Source organism: Scleropages formosus, chromosome 7 (assembly GCF_900964775.1).
Source record: "Scleropages formosus chromosome 7, fSclFor1.1, whole genome shotgun sequence".
Lineage (NCBI taxonomy): Eukaryota > Metazoa > Chordata > Actinopteri > Osteoglossiformes > Osteoglossidae > Scleropages > Scleropages formosus.
The window spans coordinates 15,108,582-15,127,746 of record NC_041812.1 but is presented as its reverse complement, the minus strand read 5'-3'; the positions used below and the strand labels follow the sequence as shown (position 1 = coordinate 15,127,746).

At 46.2% G+C, this 19,165-nt stretch overlaps 1 protein-coding gene across 2 annotated transcripts; it reads left to right on the top strand.

Moving 5' to 3' along the window:
- Positions 1-333: 333 nt before the first annotated feature.
- ano10b (anoctamin 10b) lies at positions 334-16,563 on the top strand. Of its 2 annotated transcripts, XM_018739243.2 has the most exons (13): positions 334-524; positions 7,547-7,755; positions 7,878-8,051; positions 9,427-9,567; positions 9,765-9,884; positions 11,503-12,126; positions 12,345-12,400; positions 12,581-12,655; positions 12,944-13,108; positions 13,657-13,848; positions 14,537-14,674; positions 15,576-15,692; positions 15,896-16,563. In XM_018739243.2, the coding sequence occupies exons 2-13, from the start codon at positions 7,554-7,556 to the stop codon at positions 15,908-15,910; spliced, it is 2,019 nt and encodes a 672-aa protein (XP_018594759.1). In that variant the 5' UTR covers positions 334-524; positions 7,547-7,553; the 3' UTR covers positions 15,911-16,563. The 2 variants fall into 2 exon arrangements, with proteins under 2 accessions (XP_018594759.1, XP_018594760.1); XM_018739244.2 differs by lacking the exon at positions 14,537-14,674.
- Positions 16,564-19,165: the final 2,602 nt, after the last annotated feature.

Below are 19,165 nucleotides of genomic sequence, written 5' to 3'. Positions count from 1 at the left end.
CATGCACAGAAAGTGGGCCCATGTTTAAGAGTGTTCCTTAACGTAAGACAACTGAGGTGTTCAGCAGTTCGCCGAGCTTGGCATTTAGATTGCAAACGTTTCATCACCAGTCGAGGTGACATCATAAGTGCACAAATTGTGTAAAACAATTCCGTGGAATTCCGGTGTCTGTCCACTGGGGAACAGTGCTGCCTTTAATAAGATCGACACTTCTTTCCCCTTTTCTTTAAAAAAAAAAAAAACCTGTTTCCCATTATTTTGCTGCATTTTTCTCATCTAGGTGTGTGCTGAGACGAGCGGGCGGGTGCTAGGACCCTGAGGGACGCACGGTTGGCAGGCACGAAACACAAAGCTGACTCCCACACCCAGAGCAAGGGAGCGGCTGCTCCGCATTTTTGGGGTAGAGTTTGTTGTCGGGGGCCAGGACGCAGGGTCTGGGGAGTGACCCGGACATCAGGAAGTGGGACAGCACCAGGGAGGAGGAGGAGGAGGAGGAAACAGATCTGAAACCTGGAATTTGACAGGTACTGTTCACCATACACTCTTGGCTTTCCAGACACCTCTTTCTTTCTTTCTTTTTCTCTCTCTACGATACAACTGAACTTTATGGTCAGGCATCTCTGAAATTTGTTTTGCATCACAGGGTATTGGCAACGGGCCGCAATCACGCAAGCACTCCACTGCGTTCTGCGAACAGTACTGTTTCTGTTCCTCCTCTTGTACTGTAACCGTTCCTGTCGCTCCGCCGTCCGCATGACTGCCGGTGTGTCCGCGTTGAGCCCGTGTGTTCGGGATGCCTGCAGGAGGCCTCCGGTCCACACGCTGCAGAAGTGTTGAGTTTGTGATGTCGTTCCAACACCAGCTGACTTCCTTTTATAGGCAGGGACGCTTCTCGAGTGCAGTCTGCGCAGAGCCTTTCATGTCACCTCATAAAGTGTTTTGGAACAGAAACATCATGTACGGTATTTCGCTGTGAGCTGCTCCACTTTCCATCAAGGGTTTGGACTTCTTCTTGTGCATCATTTCTCTTGGTTTCTGGCGTGTGTGCGAGTGTCTAGTGATACATCAGTTGCCTCTGCACTCCACAGTTGTTGTGCCCATTGCCAGTCTTTTTTATGCTGTTTGTGTGCTTCTCTGCACTTGTGTACATCGGTGATGTCTGTTTGTCTCTGCACTCATTTTTACATGAAGTGTGTGTATCAGTTAACAAGGATTTCGTGCCTCTGCTCTCCTCTTCATTATGTCAGATGCCCCCCAGCTTCCTGTGTGCTGAGTCACTTCAGATGGGTCTCCGTGAATTGAGGCTTATCTGTGCATCACGTGTCTGGTTATGCGGCATTTTGTGCGTGTATCAGTAGCGTGTCTCCACATTTATGTTATTCACTTAGCTGATGCTTTTCTCCAAAGCAACTTACACTTATTTACCCATTTATAAGGCTGGGTCATTTTTTACTGGAGCAATTTAGGGTAAGTACATTGCTCAAGGCTATTACAGAAGTCAGCGAGATTTACACCAACACCCTTTGGATTCAAAGGCAGCAGCTCTAACCACTACACTCTGAGCTCTCCCCCAGGTTACCACTCTTCCTCCACTGTGTTCACCCTTAATACTATTAGTGACGAGCTATTTGTGCTACAATCTGTATGTCAATTCGATGTGTGTACTAAGTGTTTTTTTCTTTTATGCAGGGCTGTCGCTGCAGCTTTTTTCCCGGGTGCATTCATGACTTTTCTCATTTGTTTAAAATTTACAAGCATGGGAGCGACATTTTCATATCAACCCGGTGCAGCAGGTCGTGCAAATGGTCAGCACTAGTGGTCACTGTCAGACAGGGTCTGCAGAAACCCTGGATTGCAGTTTTCCAATGAATGAGCCAATTGAATTGAATAGATGTAGAAATAATCGGCTTTATTGACAAGTCAGTTGTTTAATGCTGTATTAATTGAAACGGGCACAATTTTACTAAAAACAACAGAAATTACCTGACAGTTTTACCTGCTCAGAGGTGCTGCTACATGTGTTTTATGCCCATTCTGTCAGAAATATTTCTAACCCCTAAATGACCTAAACTGAAAAAAAGGTGAGGGCTTGTGAGTTGGAGCATACAAATTCTGTGGAGGTCATTATTATTCACTTTATAAATACCAATCCAAATATCTAGATAACATAAACGTTACACAGAAGGTCAATGTCAGACAGAGCTCACAGCCTGAAGGTGAGAGAAAGTACTGTTGCCCACTGCTTCACCCACTGCCGTGCCATGCAAGCACAGTATAACTCCCATCTCTGCATCAGCCCATAGTATACTACTGGGGCAGCCGGTGGCATAGTGGTTAGACCTACTGCCTGTGGACCAAAAAGTCCCAGGTTTAAGTCTCACCTCTGGCTCTGATACTCTTGAGCAAGGCACTTACCCTGTGTTGCTCCAGTAAAGTTACCCAGCTATTTAAATGGGTAAAATAATTCTAAATACCTCTACAATGTACCTTGCTCTGGAGAAAAGCTTCAGCTAAATGAATAAATGTAAGTTTAACATTGAACAAGCAGGGGGTGTCACAGCAAGCCAGAGCCTACCTGGCAATGCAGGGTGCAAGGCCAAAGGGGGGAGGGGACACAGCCAGCATGGGACACCAATCCATTGCAGGGCACAAACCCCAGACCTGCCACACTCACACACACATTTTCAGAACTGCTTGTTCCATACAAGGTCATGGGGAACCAGAGCCTACCCCATAATAGAGGGCGTAAAGCCAGAGGGGGAGGGGACACACCCAGGACAGGACACCAGTCCATCACAAGGCACCCCAAGCAGGACTTGAACCCCAGACTCACAGGAGAGCAGGACCATGGTCCAACCCACTGCACCACCACACCCCTTTCCTGCCACACTCCCATTACTTAAACAAACCCGAAAGTTAAATATTAACATTGTATCAACCACACTGACAATATTGTCATTTCTGGATCCAAGAGTTACAAACGAGACATTTTTTGTTATAATAAATATGCGGAACATATATGTGGAATATGTGGAACATATTTATTACACAGTGCTGTAATGATGTATTTATGTAATCATGGATGTTATAAAATAAAATCTTTTTCAAGGTTTTTTTTTATGTACACTCAGCCCCTGTTAACAGGTCCCAGTTCGTTCCTGAAAACAAACTGAATATCAATAAACTGGATAATCAAATTCCATATTGAAATTTTTTTATGGGGAAAAAATTGGTTCCAATCTCATCATCACTTTAAATGATCCCTAATATTATAAGGGAAAAGTAGAGTAACACATTAACATTTTACAGATTTAATTTTTGAAGTTTGTTTCAGGGAAATAATTTAATTTGTTATTCCATCAGTTCTGTGAAGTGTTTTCAAGTCATGTGCATTCCTAAGAAGCGTTGTTGAAATGAGCACTTCAGGGAAGCTTTTTTGAATTGCACTCACAGCAGTAGTAGCAAACATGGGCCTATGTCTAAAAAGCTACCTCACCATCCTGTGTCTGAAGAGTTTTATTTAAATCTACATTTGGAACTGAGCTTAATGAATTCTCTTTTAATTTCATTATGTTTTATACTTGAGCCTTTTTCTTCTACACGATGGATCCCTAGCTAAAACTGGTGTCTTACAGTGCTTGAGTTGCTTGGTGGGCATGGGTCCGGGTTCGTGTCCAGCTCTGTGTGTGTGTGGAGTTTGCATGTTTCTCCTTATGTTTGCACCCTCAGACATGTATGAAAAAAGACCACTGGCTTGTGTTTCCACAAACTCTTTTTTCTTCTTCTTTATATAATAGTAAATAGAGAAATTATTTATTTTGTCTTTTGCACTTGCTCTTTTTTCTTCAACCGCTTGTAGCTACTGCTGATGATGTCAGGACCCCCCCACAGAACACAGACTCTACATCTGTGAAGTAGCTATGAGCTCACACACACAGTCTGAACTACTTGTCCTGAGCAGGGTCGCAGCAAGCGGAACCCTAACCAATGAGCAGCACAGGGCCCAAGGCTGGAGGGGAGGGGACATATGCAGGATGGGGCATCACTCTGTCACAAGGTACCCCAAGTGGGACTCAAACTCTAGACCCAACAGAGAGCAGGATCCAGCCAAACCCACTGCATCTCCCTAGCGATGAACTATTCACAGAAATATCATTCATGCAGAATCTGTTGTATGTAAAATAATTAAAAAAAAAACAATCATTTTATAATTTTACTTATATCACACATTTTAAGATGTGCTTGGACATCAGTGATGTATCCTAGTGTCATACGGTGTTTCTGACATGCTCCAATGACACTCTTCAGACATAGTGGGCAAAATGGATGGATATTATATCTTTGGTGGCCACATTGACATGATGCTTTTCTCTAAAGGAACATACTGTATAGTAGTAAGGTGCATACAACCACTTACCCATTCATACAGCTGGGTTATTTTAAGTTTGAAGGTGAGATTTGAACCTACAACTTGTAGGCCCAAAGGGAGCTGCTCTAAACACCATGCTGCTTTCCCTTCTACAAAATAATGGAGGAATGAGTCTTTATAACCTTTCCTGAACTCAGAACATGGCAACCTATTCACACACTCACTCACAAACACACACTCAGACATTGCCAATTTTTTGTCCCCATCAAACCCAACCAAACAAGTCCATCCCAGATGTTCAGTTGCTCAGACGCCACAATGGAGAGTGAACTTTTCCCACTTACACCTCTCAGGTGTGTACATGGTAGCACAGGAGTTAAAGTCAGCGCTGTCTTTCTCTTATAGTTATATGACTGTGGATTCATGTCCAGCTCAGGCTGTGAGGGGTTTGCATGTCTCTCCCTTTACACCCTGTTGGAGGAAAGCAGTGGTGAATCACTTCTCCTTGCCTCTTGTCTAAAAGTCTTTGCTAAGAGTTGGACTTGACTGACTGACTGACTGACTCTTCCTTATGAATAGAGTTTGGATGGATGAGGCAGCATGTTGTAAATTTTCTTAGTTAAGAAATCAGTACAGTTGACTCTGACCTCTGAAGGTGTCCTTATGTTCACGTGCTTGTCCCCTCCTTGTCCACCTTCCCACTACTGCATCCCTACCATCATAGCCATCCATTCTTCCTCAGTTGGCGCCCACATGGCCTCCTGTGTCAGTAAGCACTTCCCCTGGACCTTCTCATATCTCCATGATCCCTTTAGGGACAGCTGTCAGTGTAGTTGTTTGAGTCAGTTCCCTGGGGTCCAAAGGTTGTAGGTTCAAATCCTACCTCTGGCTGTAATACCCTTGTGCAATCTATAGATAGTCCCCAAGTTAGGAACCTTGACTTATGTACAGCCTGTACTTAGGAACCACCCCCTTCCTGATTGGAAATTAATTATTTTTTTGTCACCCTTAAGTAACAATCAAATGAAAACTTAATAATTAAGCCTATTATATTAAAATTGGAGTTTCTGTATATACAATGGTTTGTAATAATAAACGGGCGCTACTTTGCGAAGCGCATCAAAACATTGCGCGTCTACAGTGGTTTGTCAGCTCGTGGGCGAGGCGCATGAGCCCGAGCTAGGACAGACTTCCTTCTTTTCCCGTTAAAAGTGTCTCATGTGTTATTGTATTTGGCTTTAATTTATTTCTTTTTACCCTCCTAACTAGGGCACCAAAGCATAAATGTGATGCAAGTGACGGTGGTCATGAATCCAAGAAAAGGGAGGTGATCACGATTGGAACTAAAGAGTAGATAATAAAGCGAAACGTGAAATGTCAATGAATAATGGAAAAGCAAACATTAAAGTTTCTTCAATGTTTTGCACGTGCACATGCACCCTCTCTCTCTCTGAGAGAGCACTTGACTACAAAAGACGCTTCTTCCCAGTTGCGGAATCTCACTCCAGACAACCCCACCCCTGCTATTCCAAGTCCTGTTCCTCATCCTTCCCCAGTCCTGTTCCACGTCTCTTTGAAAACGACATCCTACCTTGTCCCTTGACCACGATTTCGGATCCTCACCTCTGTTCAGTTCGCACATCGACCGACCGACCATTCACCCGTCCCCCACCACGAGATCACGTCTAGTCCCTTGGTTCTGAATAAACAATCCTGCACTTGGGTCTAGCCTCCTCCGTGCCCTCTGTTCATCGTCACAGTTTATTATCTCTTTCTATGTCTCTCTCTGTTATAACAACTATAGTTCCATTTATCGTTATTATTATTATTATTATTATTATTCATTTAGCAGATGCTTTTCTACAAAGTGACGAACATCTCATTATATTATCATTACTTCATAAGACTGTATTATTATTATTACTGTATTGTTATATTAAAGATGTTTTAGTGTATCCAAAGTGTTTCTTTTATGTTTTTTATGCATCGAAAAGTACACAATATACCGTATGATATACTAAGTCAAACATTTGACAAACTGACATTAGATACCCACCATGCCTAACTGTTCCGACTTACGTTAAAATCCAACTTAAAGACAGACCGAGGACATGGAACTCGTTCATAATTCGGGGGGGGACTGCCTGCACTTACTGTTTAATCGCTCCGGTAAAATTATTCAGCTGTATAAATGGGTAAATTAACATTGTAAGTCACTTTGGAGAAAAGCATCAGCTAAATGAATAAATGTAAATGATGGAGCACGAAACAAACCCGATCATCCAGCAGCCACTGTACTGAGGTGTGTTTTGCATCCTCCTTGTCCCCACCTCAGTGGCAGCTCCACTAACCCTAAGATCAGTGAAGTCCCTGTATAGCTGCACACCTCACTTTCTGGCATTACCGTGTGCCGCTCCTATAACCTCCTAAAGGCTAATTTCAGGTTGTTGCCCTCCCCATCTGTACAAGGCGGTGCTGCTCAAAGTACACCAAGCCACATGTGTAGGTTACAGCTCATTTTCCTGTTGAATGCCACATCTCTCAACACTGGGACTTTGTAAGTTGGAAGGGGCCAAAGAGCTCATGGCAGAATGATGTATCTAGACACCCATGATGTCCCCACACTTTAAACGTACCTGGAAATCCTGACTTATTAACTGCTGCTAGTCGCCTGCCCAAACCGGATGCAGCAGACCATATAAATGACAGCCTCAACCAGTTAATGACAAGTAATATTAATAATCTCTGACTTATAATGATGTACCATTTACACACCTGGATAATTATTATAATCTTTAGTGGAACCATTTCAGGGTAAGTGCATTTCTCAGAGGTGCTGTAGCAGGAAGCGGGATGTGAACCCGTGAGTTCAAAACCCAGAACCACCACAGTACCTGCTGACTCTGAACCGTGCCAACCTTGTAAAAAGAAAATAAACTGGAACTACACCTTGCTTTGGCTGTTCACCTGATTTTTTTCCCACATTCTTTTAAAGGCATGTGCTCTGCAGCATGTTTTCATCTTTCTCCCACTGAGATAGGATGAGCTGTAAAACCAGGATGCCTGGATCTAAAGGTTTTTCTTTATGAGGAACAGGCTCTACCTGAGAAGTGAAATATGTTTTATGTTCACAAGGTGTATATGTTGTCTGACTGACCCATTTGATATCATTTCCAGGACCAGCATGACAACACAGGGTGAGCTGCTGAGCCCAACTCCTGGCTTGGCAGAGGTGTTGAAAGGTGGTTCTTGGACCCAGCCTACCTGCCCATGCTGCTGCTCCAAGAATGTGGAACCCCTGCTTCTGGTCCAACTGGCTGACAGCGTTGACCCGGTCACAAAGAAATGGATCATCTCTCGGCTAGAGGCTCCCGTGAGGGATGGAGGTGAGGGGGTTGTGGTGGGTGCACCGGGTTCTCGGCGGGATGTGCAATGTGTGAGGACAGCAGGGTGAAGGTGATGCCCTTGGTGATACACTCAGTGCTTGTATTTCCATGCCGGACCCCAGGGGCGGCACTTCTTGTGCACTCCGGAGAGGACGATGCCGGCAACGTGGTGATACTCTCGGCACCACGCTGCACCCAGCTTCGGGTCACCGAGGACTTGGGAATGTGGAAGCCCTACAAGGATGGAAACATGGTTGCCTTTTCCTATGATGACCGCAACAGCTTCAGAAACATTGGTAGGAAGACGTCACAGGATCTCCGTCAGAATGCCGTGTTCAAAATTACCTATGTGTTGAGGAGCATGTTCTAAAGTTTAGCAACATGACTTCAATAGTATGTAGTTTGGTGGACTAGGAAAACACACTTTATGGTGGCTTCTCAAGTTACAAACATAATTTGGACCAAAAGTCTGGTGAAGCTTGATTTTTGTCATTCCAAAGTCTCTTTTACGATGTTGCAATCACTAAATGCTGAATAGTATGTACATCTGTTCATTGCTAAAAAAAAAAAAAAGATTGCAAAAGCAGGAGCAGCTGGTAGTATAGTACTTAGAGCTGCTGTCTTAGGATCTATAGGTCGTGGGTTCAAATCCCCCCTTGCATTGTAGGATGAATTGCTTCAGTGAAATTACCCAGCTGAATCACTATAAGTTTGTTGGGAGAAAAGTGTCAGCTTAAGGAGTAAATGTAGTATGGTATTACTTCAAAGTCCTCAAAGCAGTCTTAGAAATATGGAAAAAAAAAATGCACTCCACAAATCCCATGTGCAGGCCTATTGTTGACCGGTTAATCTCAGGAACACGGCAGAATGTCGGACAGAGGCGTAAGTGCATTGGCCCCCTGCTGCTTTCCTATTCTCTCCGAGTGTGTTTTGCTCCCATCTACCGTGTGAAGGGGCAAATGCAGTTATTTTTTTCTCTGCAGCAGAAACTTGATAGAATAGAATAGTGAAAAAATACATATATACACACACTATCTGAACCACTTGTCCTATACAGGGTCACAGGGAACCACAGCCTAACCCAGCAACACAGGGTGTAAGGGACACACCCAGGACAGGACACCAATCCATCACAAGGCACTCTAAGGGGGACTTGAACCCCAGACCCCCCAAAGAGCAGGACCCGGTCCAACCCACTGCACCACCACACCACTGCACCCCCCCCCCCCCCCCCCATGAAAAAATACAAAGTACTTAAATAAACATTGAAATGTTATTGTAAGAAAAGTAGCTCAAATGTTTATAACACAATGAACCAGCGTATAACTTCAGATACATGCATAAATATTGCATGCTTGAGTACAGTAAGTGCAGTGAATAGCTCTACCGCGGTATTAAAATATTCGCTACCAAAAACAGCACTCATAAGAACACAGATGTGCCTCCCTACATTGTGTTACAGCTCGCTTTAGACAGCAATAGAGCCCACAGGAAACTGGTATGTTCGGATTGACGACAAAACGTTGGTGCCGTCTCCTTGACGCCGTTTACGGTACGCAAGATACTTTGTAACGTCTCGTGGAAAGTGATGTTGGCAGGCTGGAAAAATCCAGAAGCGTTGATTGAGTCTCTTTGTACCGACTCACTTTGGCGGTGTTCTCCTATCTCCAGATGACATGCAGGTGTTTCTCACTCTGGCTGAGCGGCAACATGTGGTGAAATACCAGTTGGGCTCTCTGCGAGCCAAGAAGGATCGCACTATTCCAGGAGTTCCGGAGTCGCGAGGGGTCCTTTTGGCTAGAGAGAGCATCTGTGAGTCCACCCTATGCATCAGAGAGAAGAACATGATGAAGTTACTCTCTCCTGTCAGTTAAAAACACATATCATGGGCAAACGTTAGGTGCTTCAGGCATTCGGATGTTATGGTGTTTTTTTTGGTGTCGTGCTCTCTGTCCACATCGCCGCCCACCTTTCTTTGTCCCTCCACCTTCGTTTCTCCAACGCTCCAGTTCGGAAGCTGGAGAAGGTGGGAGTCATCAAGACGGTGATTGCCCTGCATGACCAGCGGCAGCTAGCCGACCTCGCGAAGGCCTGGTACTCTGGATGGCAGCTCCTGGGCCAACCATTGGGTGAGCTCAGCGAGGGCCTTTCATACACTGCCTTTCTTTCATCCCCCATATACGCGGATGTGCAGCGGCAGTCTCCTTCTTCATATCGTTGACTTTTTTTTTTCCCCCCCATTCTCTAATGTCTCCAAGTCTGTGGAATTCATAGAAATAAACTTAAACTTGCGAGTGATGCCGGTAGGTTGTGCGTTGTTAGGGATGACAGTTTGCAGCCTGAACCATCGTGGTTTGAATTCTCCACTGACTCCTGTACCCTTGAACGAGGTACCTTCAGCGCATTCTAGACACGCGCTCTGCCGGATAAATGGCTCAACCATTTGAAGTGGTCCAAGGCGCTGCGGACTGGAACGCGGGAAAACAACGTGAAAAATGAACCGTTGCGTTAAGCGTTACGTTTTACTTTTCAGATCGTTTCTAGCAGCGTTTTGGTTCGCTTCATTTTATAGCAGTCGGTTTTATGGTAGAGTCATCACACACACGTACTGCTATATCTCGAATTCAGCCTTTAAATCCATAGCCTTTAAATCCATAACGCCGCGCAGTTATGAGTCTGGCTTCATCTGGCAAACGCTCGGTAAAGAGGCGCGATGTGCGCAACTTCACTCTCCGAAGCTTAGAGTTCAGCGAGACGTCCGCTTGTATCGCCGCTGCTGGGAAGGTTGCTGTAATACTACATGTCTGTCGAATGAAAACCTTCACGTGACATGTACTCGTCACCTTCCTTTTATGGCGTTTTATAGATCCACGTAAAGCAGGAGCATTTATGTTTGATATTTTTGAACTGATAATATTGCCCTGCGGTGCTGATGTTGCGAAAAGGCATCAAACGGGTCCCAGAGTTTCTCAGGGTGGCGACGGGGAGTACCTGTTCCAATTGCACTGGAGCGGGACTTGATGCTGATCCTCCTAGGAATACTTCTGTACACATGTGCAGACGCATACGTACAGCGCTGCTTAAAAATATGTTAATCCTGTGCAGATGGCCATTAATAAATCTTTAATCTTAAACTTGTAAAATGAATAAATGGTTATGATTTACACACCTGATTCTAGTGACCTATTGGGTTTAACCAGTGCAGCTTGGGGCTGACTCTACAGGTGGTCCCCGATTTACGATGGTTTGACTCGCGATTTTTTTTTTTGACTTTACGACGATGAGCTGTCGATAGACATTCGGAAGAAACCGTACTTGGAATTTTCAATTTTGATTTTTTCCCGGGAGAGCGATACGCAGAGCGATACTCTCTCGCGATGCTGGGCGGCGACAGCGATCCACATCTCCCAGTCTATCACGCAGAGGTGTGTATTAGGTGTATTAAATGCATTTTCAACTTATGATGTTTTCGACTTGTGATGGGATTCGGGAAACGTGACCCATCGTAAATTTAGGACCGCCTGCGTTTTTACACGTGCGCTTCCGTTTTTCCACGATTTCCTCTAAAACAACATATGGACCTGGTCATTACACACCTATTATGTCACATGAGAAAGGCTCCTTCTCAGTAAATAACTATGTAGTGATCGAACACAAAACCCGGGGTTCACACACTTTCCAGCAGCTCTGTATACTCCCACTATATTCAAGTGATGGTGCCCTTGTCCCGTGTTTCTTTTTGCACAGATTCCATCCAGGCCTATTTTGGGACTACCGTGGCTTTCTACTTCAGCTTCCTGGACTTCTACACGTGGGCCCTGGTGCCTCCTGCTATACTGGGTGTAGTTCTCACCTTATTCCCATTTGCCAGCGGAACGGCGGCGAAGGCCAGCGGAGGGGAGGGGAAGGAAGAGGAGCCGGGCCTCCCGGTGAGCGGCCTGATGGTGCAGGCCATGTTCAGCATGCTCTGGTCCACGCTGGTCATGGAGCTCTGGAAGCGACGGACAGCTGCGCTCTCGTACCGCTGGGGCACGCCGCTCCTGAACGAGCGCTACGCGGAGCCTCGGCCCGGGTACACCGGGCCCATGGGCCGCAACCCTATCACGGGGAGGCCCGAGCCCCGCTTCTCCGAGTGGGAGCACAAGTTGCGCGTGGGGCTCTCCGTGCCTGTGGTGGGCTTCTTTCTGGGACTCGTGGCGCTGGGCATGGCCGCCTTTTACCACTTTGAGGCCGCGGCCCGGGACTTCCACAAAAGCGAAGGCACCTGGCTGTCTGTCCCGCTGCTCTACGTTCCCTCGTTGGCCCACATCCTGTACACCAACATGCTGGGAAGCCTGTACGGCAACGTGGCTCTGGGACTCACGGAGTGGGGTGAGGACGAGCGCTCGTGAGTGTTGGGGGAGACCCGGGTGCAAAGGTCGAGGGACTCGGCGTGTTTTTGTTTTCTCTGAGCGGTATGTCGTTTTGGAGAAAAGTATGTGCTACAAGGATGAGTGCAAATGGACTTGGGAGATGTTCTGTCGGTGGCTGTGTTGAACGCTAGTCCGTGGAGATCACAGTTTGTTTCTGACAACCTTTCTGTCCGCTAGAGAACCACAGAGACGAGTCCTCCTTCCAGAACCACCACACCACCAAGGTCTTACTGGTCAGTCGTGCTCTTCTGCCACTGTCCTTTCTCACCTCCGTTTAACTTGGACACGCAGAGCACCTGTCTGCGCTGCTTTGATTCCCAGGGATCCTCGGATAGTTTTTGCGGTAGGAGAACATCAGCCCCTACCTGATTCACTCACGAACCTCTCTCTGTCTCTCTCACTCCCTCTCACAGTTCAGCTTTTTCAACTGTTTTGCTGTATTGTTTCACATCGCCTTCATCAAGGAGGACTTGGCCCTGCTGCGGAAGGTGAGGGACGCGCCCCCGGTGGTTCCAGGACAACGAGCCTGTGCTCGCTGTGCCTCTGTGCAGGAGCATATGTGTACCTTTGCGATGACTAGTCATGGTGTTGTTGTTGCACGATGATTCCTGTTACCGTGTTACTCTTGGATGCTCAGGAATGTGCTGTGTGCTCCTGGATTAGTGTGGGTGTGTGCGTTCTCGGTGCGTATGTGCTCTTGGCGTGTATGCGTTCTCTGTGTGCTTCTTCTCCATGGATATGCTCCCGTGCTCCTAAGGTCTCTCCTACGTCCACAGAGGCTGGCGTCCCTGCTGATTGTGACCCAGCTGGTCAATCAGTGCACAGAGGTCCTCGTCCCATACTTGGTGGACACTTTTCTCAGCGACGGAGCCAAAAAACCCAAAGAGGATGACCCCGAAGAGGACCGGATACGAGCCCAGGGCCGTTTGCCCCCGTTCCCAGTGAGCTCCCGCCTGATTCGCCCCCTTGCCTGAGTGTTTAAACTGGTCCGGTGTCTCCATTATGTTCCCTCCCAGATGGTTTACTGAGCACGTGCTGCTGTCACCGTGAATCTAAGTTTGTGTGTGTGTGTGTGTGTGTGTTTTCATTTGGAATATTTGCTTGTCTAAATATGTTAGGCCTTCAGGGTTTGTCTTTTCTTTCTATATCTGTTATATATGTATTTTTCTTATTTCTTTCTTCGTTTTATAACATTCCAGTATTGCATATACTTGTGTATGTAAAATTTACATTACACTATATATCAAATTTAAGCAGACAGATATGGTAACGCGATGAATTATGAAGTAAATAATTTCAGAGCCCTGAAAGCACGGGGAGGCAAAGACAAAAACAAAGTCCACTCCCACAAGAACACGGAGCGAGAGAAAAACCTGTGGGGAACTCAGGCTGCTCTTTTATTCCTCCCCCTTCAGGTGCGCAGAGTGTAAAGTATGGTTATGTACATCAGTATGTGCATCTGTTTCACCATTTCTCTGTGTTTGTTCAGGGCCTGTTTCCAGAATACATTGAACTCCTGGTGCAGTACGGGTACCTGAGCTTGTTCTCCTGCGTGTATCCGCTCACGGCCGTCCTGCTGCTCATCAACAACGTTACCGAGATCCGCACGGACGCCTTTAAGATCTGCAGACTCTTCCGGAAACCTTCATCGGCCCCTGTCTCCGACATCGGGGTGTGGCAGGTGAGAGAGAAGTCTCGAGAGACCGGATGGTGAAGCGGGTGGCACACTGAAATTTATTTACTTAACTGATGTTTTTTTCTCCAAAGCACCTTACAGTGTTGAGCTGCGTAGAATTTATCCATTTATACAGCTGGGTAATTTTTACCGCGTCAGTTCGGGATAGGTGCTTTGATTAAGGCTGCTGCTGCAGGAGTTATATTTCAAATTTGCATTTTTCAAGTGCAGGGTGTGGGCTCTACTCAACATGCTGCCTGCTACTCTCACGTTTAATGCTTTAAGGCTTCTGATTGGCTAGTTTCTATCTGAACGTTCACACCTCACCTGGCAGGTGAGACAAGCCCATTATAGATCGCCTGTGGCAAGTCAACAGGTTTTTCTGCTATGTTGAAGCTTAGGAGTGAAAAATGTGAAAGGAGCTTTTAGTATCAGACGCAAAAGTGACACCAGCTGCCATCAGAGCACAGATCCATCGTTGGCCACGGATCTCTCTATAGACTGTAAAAAGAGGACCTTTTACTGTTGTCCTGAGATTCTTCGCTTGCTGATAAACGCAACCGTTCCATCCTGTCCCCATTCCGCCGCAGCGTTAAACCAGGCTGAAAGGTGCTTCTAGAACTGAAAAGAACTTTTGTTATGAGCTTCGCTTGATACCGTCACATTTTTGCCTGTTTGCGTGTTCTTCTTGCAGCCCGCTTTTGAGGTTTTGGGCTTCGTCTCCGTCATATCCAACTGCTGGTTACTGCTGCTTTCCCCGGGGGTGCGTCAGTTCTGTCAGGAGGGGGGCTTCAGCAGCCGCAATGCCCTGCTGTTCGCCATCTTGGTGGAGGTGAGGGGGTCCGAGCCCACGGGAACAAGGGGTGTATCCGAACGTGGGGTGATGTAACTGGATGCAAGCGATACAGGTAATATGGGGTTGTGTATGTTCTGGTATGGAGGAATAGAGGTGTGCATAAATGACTGGAACATAGAGCCAATTTCAAAGTCTTGGGATGGGGGTTTGGACATATACCCTAGAGGGCTATGGCCGCACAAGGCTGTATAGGTACGGCAGGTTTTGACTACGAAGACATATATATATATGCAGGAGGGTAGAGAAACAGAGAAATATGCGGGTTTGTGAAGAAAAGGCATCAGTGTGGTGTCATGTAGCCGCTGAAACTCCAGGCGACTGGATCGCTGTAATGGATCTGCAGTGAAGCCCATGAATCACAGAGGGAGCTACTGCGCCGTTTCCCTGTGTGGAATGCAGCAGCAAAAGTCCCCATACCTGCTTTGAATATTTTGTGAGTGGGCGTACATGTGGGTAGCGCTGTTGCCTTGGCATTCCTGGGCGGTTCAGATGTAGGTTCGAACCTGCCTCGTTCCGCGTGGAGTTCGCACGTTCACCTCCACATGTGTGTCGGTTTCCTCCCGCTGCTTAGTTTTCATCCCACAGTCCAAAGACATGCGTTTCAGGTTGACCGGTGACTCAAAATTTCCTGTACTGTGTAACCGTGTGAGTGGCTGTATGTGGCTACCCTACAACAGACTGGTGTCCCATTCAAACTGTACCCTACTCAGCGTTGCACCATTATGACACTGATCTGGACATGTGGTTATTCGTACTCAAGAGAGTGTGTATGTGTATGTGTGTGCATATGCAGGTCTCTATTCATCTCTCAGTGGCTGTTATTACATGTCATCATGTACAAGGCTCTATAAAAATGTGCGTGTGTATTTACTCGCAGCACGTCCTCATTTTCGGGAAGATGATTCTCGCCTTTGTCATCCCCGATGAGCCTGCTTGGATCAGCCTTAAGAAGCAGGAGTTCGAGTTTCGCTCCATGCAGGCCTTCAACCAGCAGGTCAGAACTGTACACAAGTCACAGGTCTACAACTGTCTAGTACGTGTATTGGGTGAACATTTTGAAAGATTGCTTTTTGAAGAAAGCAGAACAGTTGCGCTAGAGCGACGGTGTTGGACTGTGTAAAAACTGAAAAAACCAAAGTGAGATTCAAGTTTTCAAGTGGAACGTTTTCTGTTGTGTGTGTTTGTTTGGTTCTTTAGAAGCTGCAGCGTTAAGGCAAGAACTTATACCAACTTTCTTCTGCTGAAATGAAGAGGAAGGAAGGCTGAGAGGAAGGGGAAAAAGAGTGTCTTCCAGAGAAAGGTCTGGTCCCTAGACATGAATCCAGCTGAGGAGGACATGTGCAGTTGTTGATATGGTGTGTTTTCCTCTACTGAGGCTAAACGGGGTGTGGGCTGGGAATTCTTAACAGAGGCAACGGAATCCACAGAAAAGAGCAGAGTATTTATTATAATAGTATATTCTACACTTTCTTCAAATTATAAACCTGTGGCTGAACTCTTACAGGGCACATAGTATATTTAAAATGCTTTTGCATGCTTTTAGAAGTATTTTCAATGCTGAAAATAACTTTTATTATACAATTCTGACAAGCAGGCTGGTGACAGGGTTGTATGTTTTGTAGCAATTTTTTTATTTTTATACCTTCAAATCACAGAATTGTGGTCCAAGAGTATATAGTCCGTGCTTTGACCAAAGATATCAATCACAGAGATGCTTCCAAGGGTCTCCGACATTAAGAATGAATGTGTTGTGTGACCAGAGTAACACGTGGAAATATACTGTATTTCAAGCAGCACTATATTGTCATCATTAGGACATAATGTTCTCAGGAACGTCATTGCTAATAAAGACTTCAGAATTCATGCAAACCTACCTCTGCCTTGGTACCCTTTCTTCAACTTATGGTTCAGCTCTCTGTAAGACAGATTCACACAACCCATCGTTCTCTAGGTACGAGATTAAGACACCTAAATCAGCACAGGTGGTAGCGTAGTGGTTCGTGCTGCTGCCTTGCTGCCTTTGGACCCAAAGATTGCAGGATTGCATCTCACCTCTGCCTGTAGTACCCGTGAGGAAAGTACTTCCCCGAATTGCTCCCGGAGTGTTCGGCGACGGTGGGCGTATTTATGGGTGGGATCGGAGGTTGTAGCAGGTGGTCCTGATAGGTGGTGCCCCTGCTGTGTTTGTCTTTGAAGAGACCGCAGTTCTTGCGCCTGTTCCTGGATACAGGAGCCGCGTAGTGAGAGGCGATCGAGATAGAGAAGCACTCCGACAATTTCAGTCAGGAGGAGGGTTTCAAATTATCAAGAACCCGGACACGTCTCATTTCGAGTCTTCGCGCCAGACCCACGACGACCCGACTGCCTCTCACGGAAGCTCAGTTCAACGAGCCGACCTGTAACACGAAAAATATAATGCAGGTGGAAAATGCAGCAGGGGCAGCACCTATCAGGACCACCTGCTACGACCTCCGACCCCGATCCCGCCCATAAATACACCCACCCTCGTCGAACACTCCAGTTCACATCTAGCCTTCGCAAGATGTGGCAGCTCCTTGAAGATGCTTCCAACAGGGGAAGTGAAACGTTGGAACCGGTGTCCTATACGATGCGGTCTAATCCAGAAGAGTTAAATCCCCAGTCAGTTGACACCAGCCGCTGAAGCCGATGGGTTTTGTTATATAAATGTAAAGTTTGTACATATTTTACCTAGTTGTATTCTGGAATATCCCAGAGGACCTGCAAAGAAACCTCGGTATGGCCTTTTGCATTAGCCGTCTCATTCTTTCAGTCATTACTAAAGGCTCATAACTGCAGGTGAGGATGGTGACGTGGAACGAATGGTAAACCAAGACCTTTGTATGACTACTCCCAGAGCTGCCAGTCAGGAGTGGGGCGATGGTCTGCGTATTATTTAAGAAACAAGAGAGGAAGGTGTGTTCCAAGTAAACTTCTGGTCTTCCCGTCAGGTCTGCAGGATGCCTCCTGGTCTAGCTTGTCCTGCGTCTCACCAGTTGCATTACTTGTGCCCTGCGACACGTTCCGTACCTGTAAGCACTTCATCTTAGCCTGATGGACCTTCAGTCCTTTCACGTTCTTGCACACATTACCTCAGACATATTCCATGTGAGTGGTTATATAAAACCACATTTCCAAAATCTTTGGTCCAAGTCTGTGGGGTTGATAACCCCCTCAGGCCCCCCGCGGGGTATATTCTACGTGATCTCTTTGTTGGTTGCCTCCAGTACCTTCCTCGTGAAAGGTGCGGATCGGGCTGCCAACCGTCACCGTGCCCTTTGCAGCTGCCGCTAAGCTATTCTTGGCTGTCAACCAATCTGTTCCTGGTTGTCGCCGGTAAAGTCAGCATCATCTATATCAAAAATTTTGCTACGAACCTGGAAACATCATTAGTGACTTGGTACGGCACCATTCAACCATTTACCCAGCAATTGTGGCCCTTCTGAGAGCAATGTTCGCGCAACATTAAATCACTGAACATTATGACGAATCTGATGTGAGGAAAAATTGTTTCCAAAGAAAACTGGTGAAAATACGCTGAAATAAACACACTGCAAAGTGAGCTTATGGTCAAATTTTTAATAAATAAATATAAAAATAAATTAATCTCATCAAGACAAAGTGGTAGTTTTTATTAGGGTGACAGGGTATATTGGGTGTCTCCCCTCCTCCTCCCCCCCCCCATACATGATCTGGCAGGTTTTTACTCAACACCTGATGAAAAAAAGAGGTACAGAGAAGAGAGAGAAGGGTCCAGGTGGTTCTGCATGTGTTAACACCGAGCTCCGTATTCTACATAGTTCGTGTTGGACGACACACCCTACAACACTGACACCTCTACGGTAGTTCAAGTCCTACTGACATCTACAGTCCGTCCTCACTTCACATGAAGTTTAATCTCTGCAAGTATTGCGGATACCTGCGGCCCTTTCTCAGCTTCCCCCCGTTTTAGTCTTCTTTTAATCGTTCTCAAGACACGTAGAACTGTCCGAGTGCCACCTATGGAAACATCCACTGGAGACATTTACGATTTGCACTGGGCCTTTATCTAGGAACATCTAGTAACGTCGCTTTTTCGCATCGCTATCATACCGGACGTGTTTTCAGTTCAATCACAGTCCCAAGGACGTAGTGGGTGAATGACCGAGTTAGGTGCCTCTCGCCTGCCCTTTTCCTCCATGCCGCCCCGTTCCTTCAGCCAAAACCTGTAGTGGCGATAGACTTCTTTATGCACGTTACATTTGGATCACACGTACGCTCTTCGGAGACGCATCTCAAAACAGATGGCATGTCATCGATCGCCTACATATTACTGTACATCACGAGGCAACGTGGAGTCAAAAGACAAACAAAAGATGTGGATGATGCCCAGTTCCACATATGAATAGTGCCTTAAGTGAGCATCTTTAAACTCCTACTGCCAACTGCTCACGTTCATTCCTCATGCCA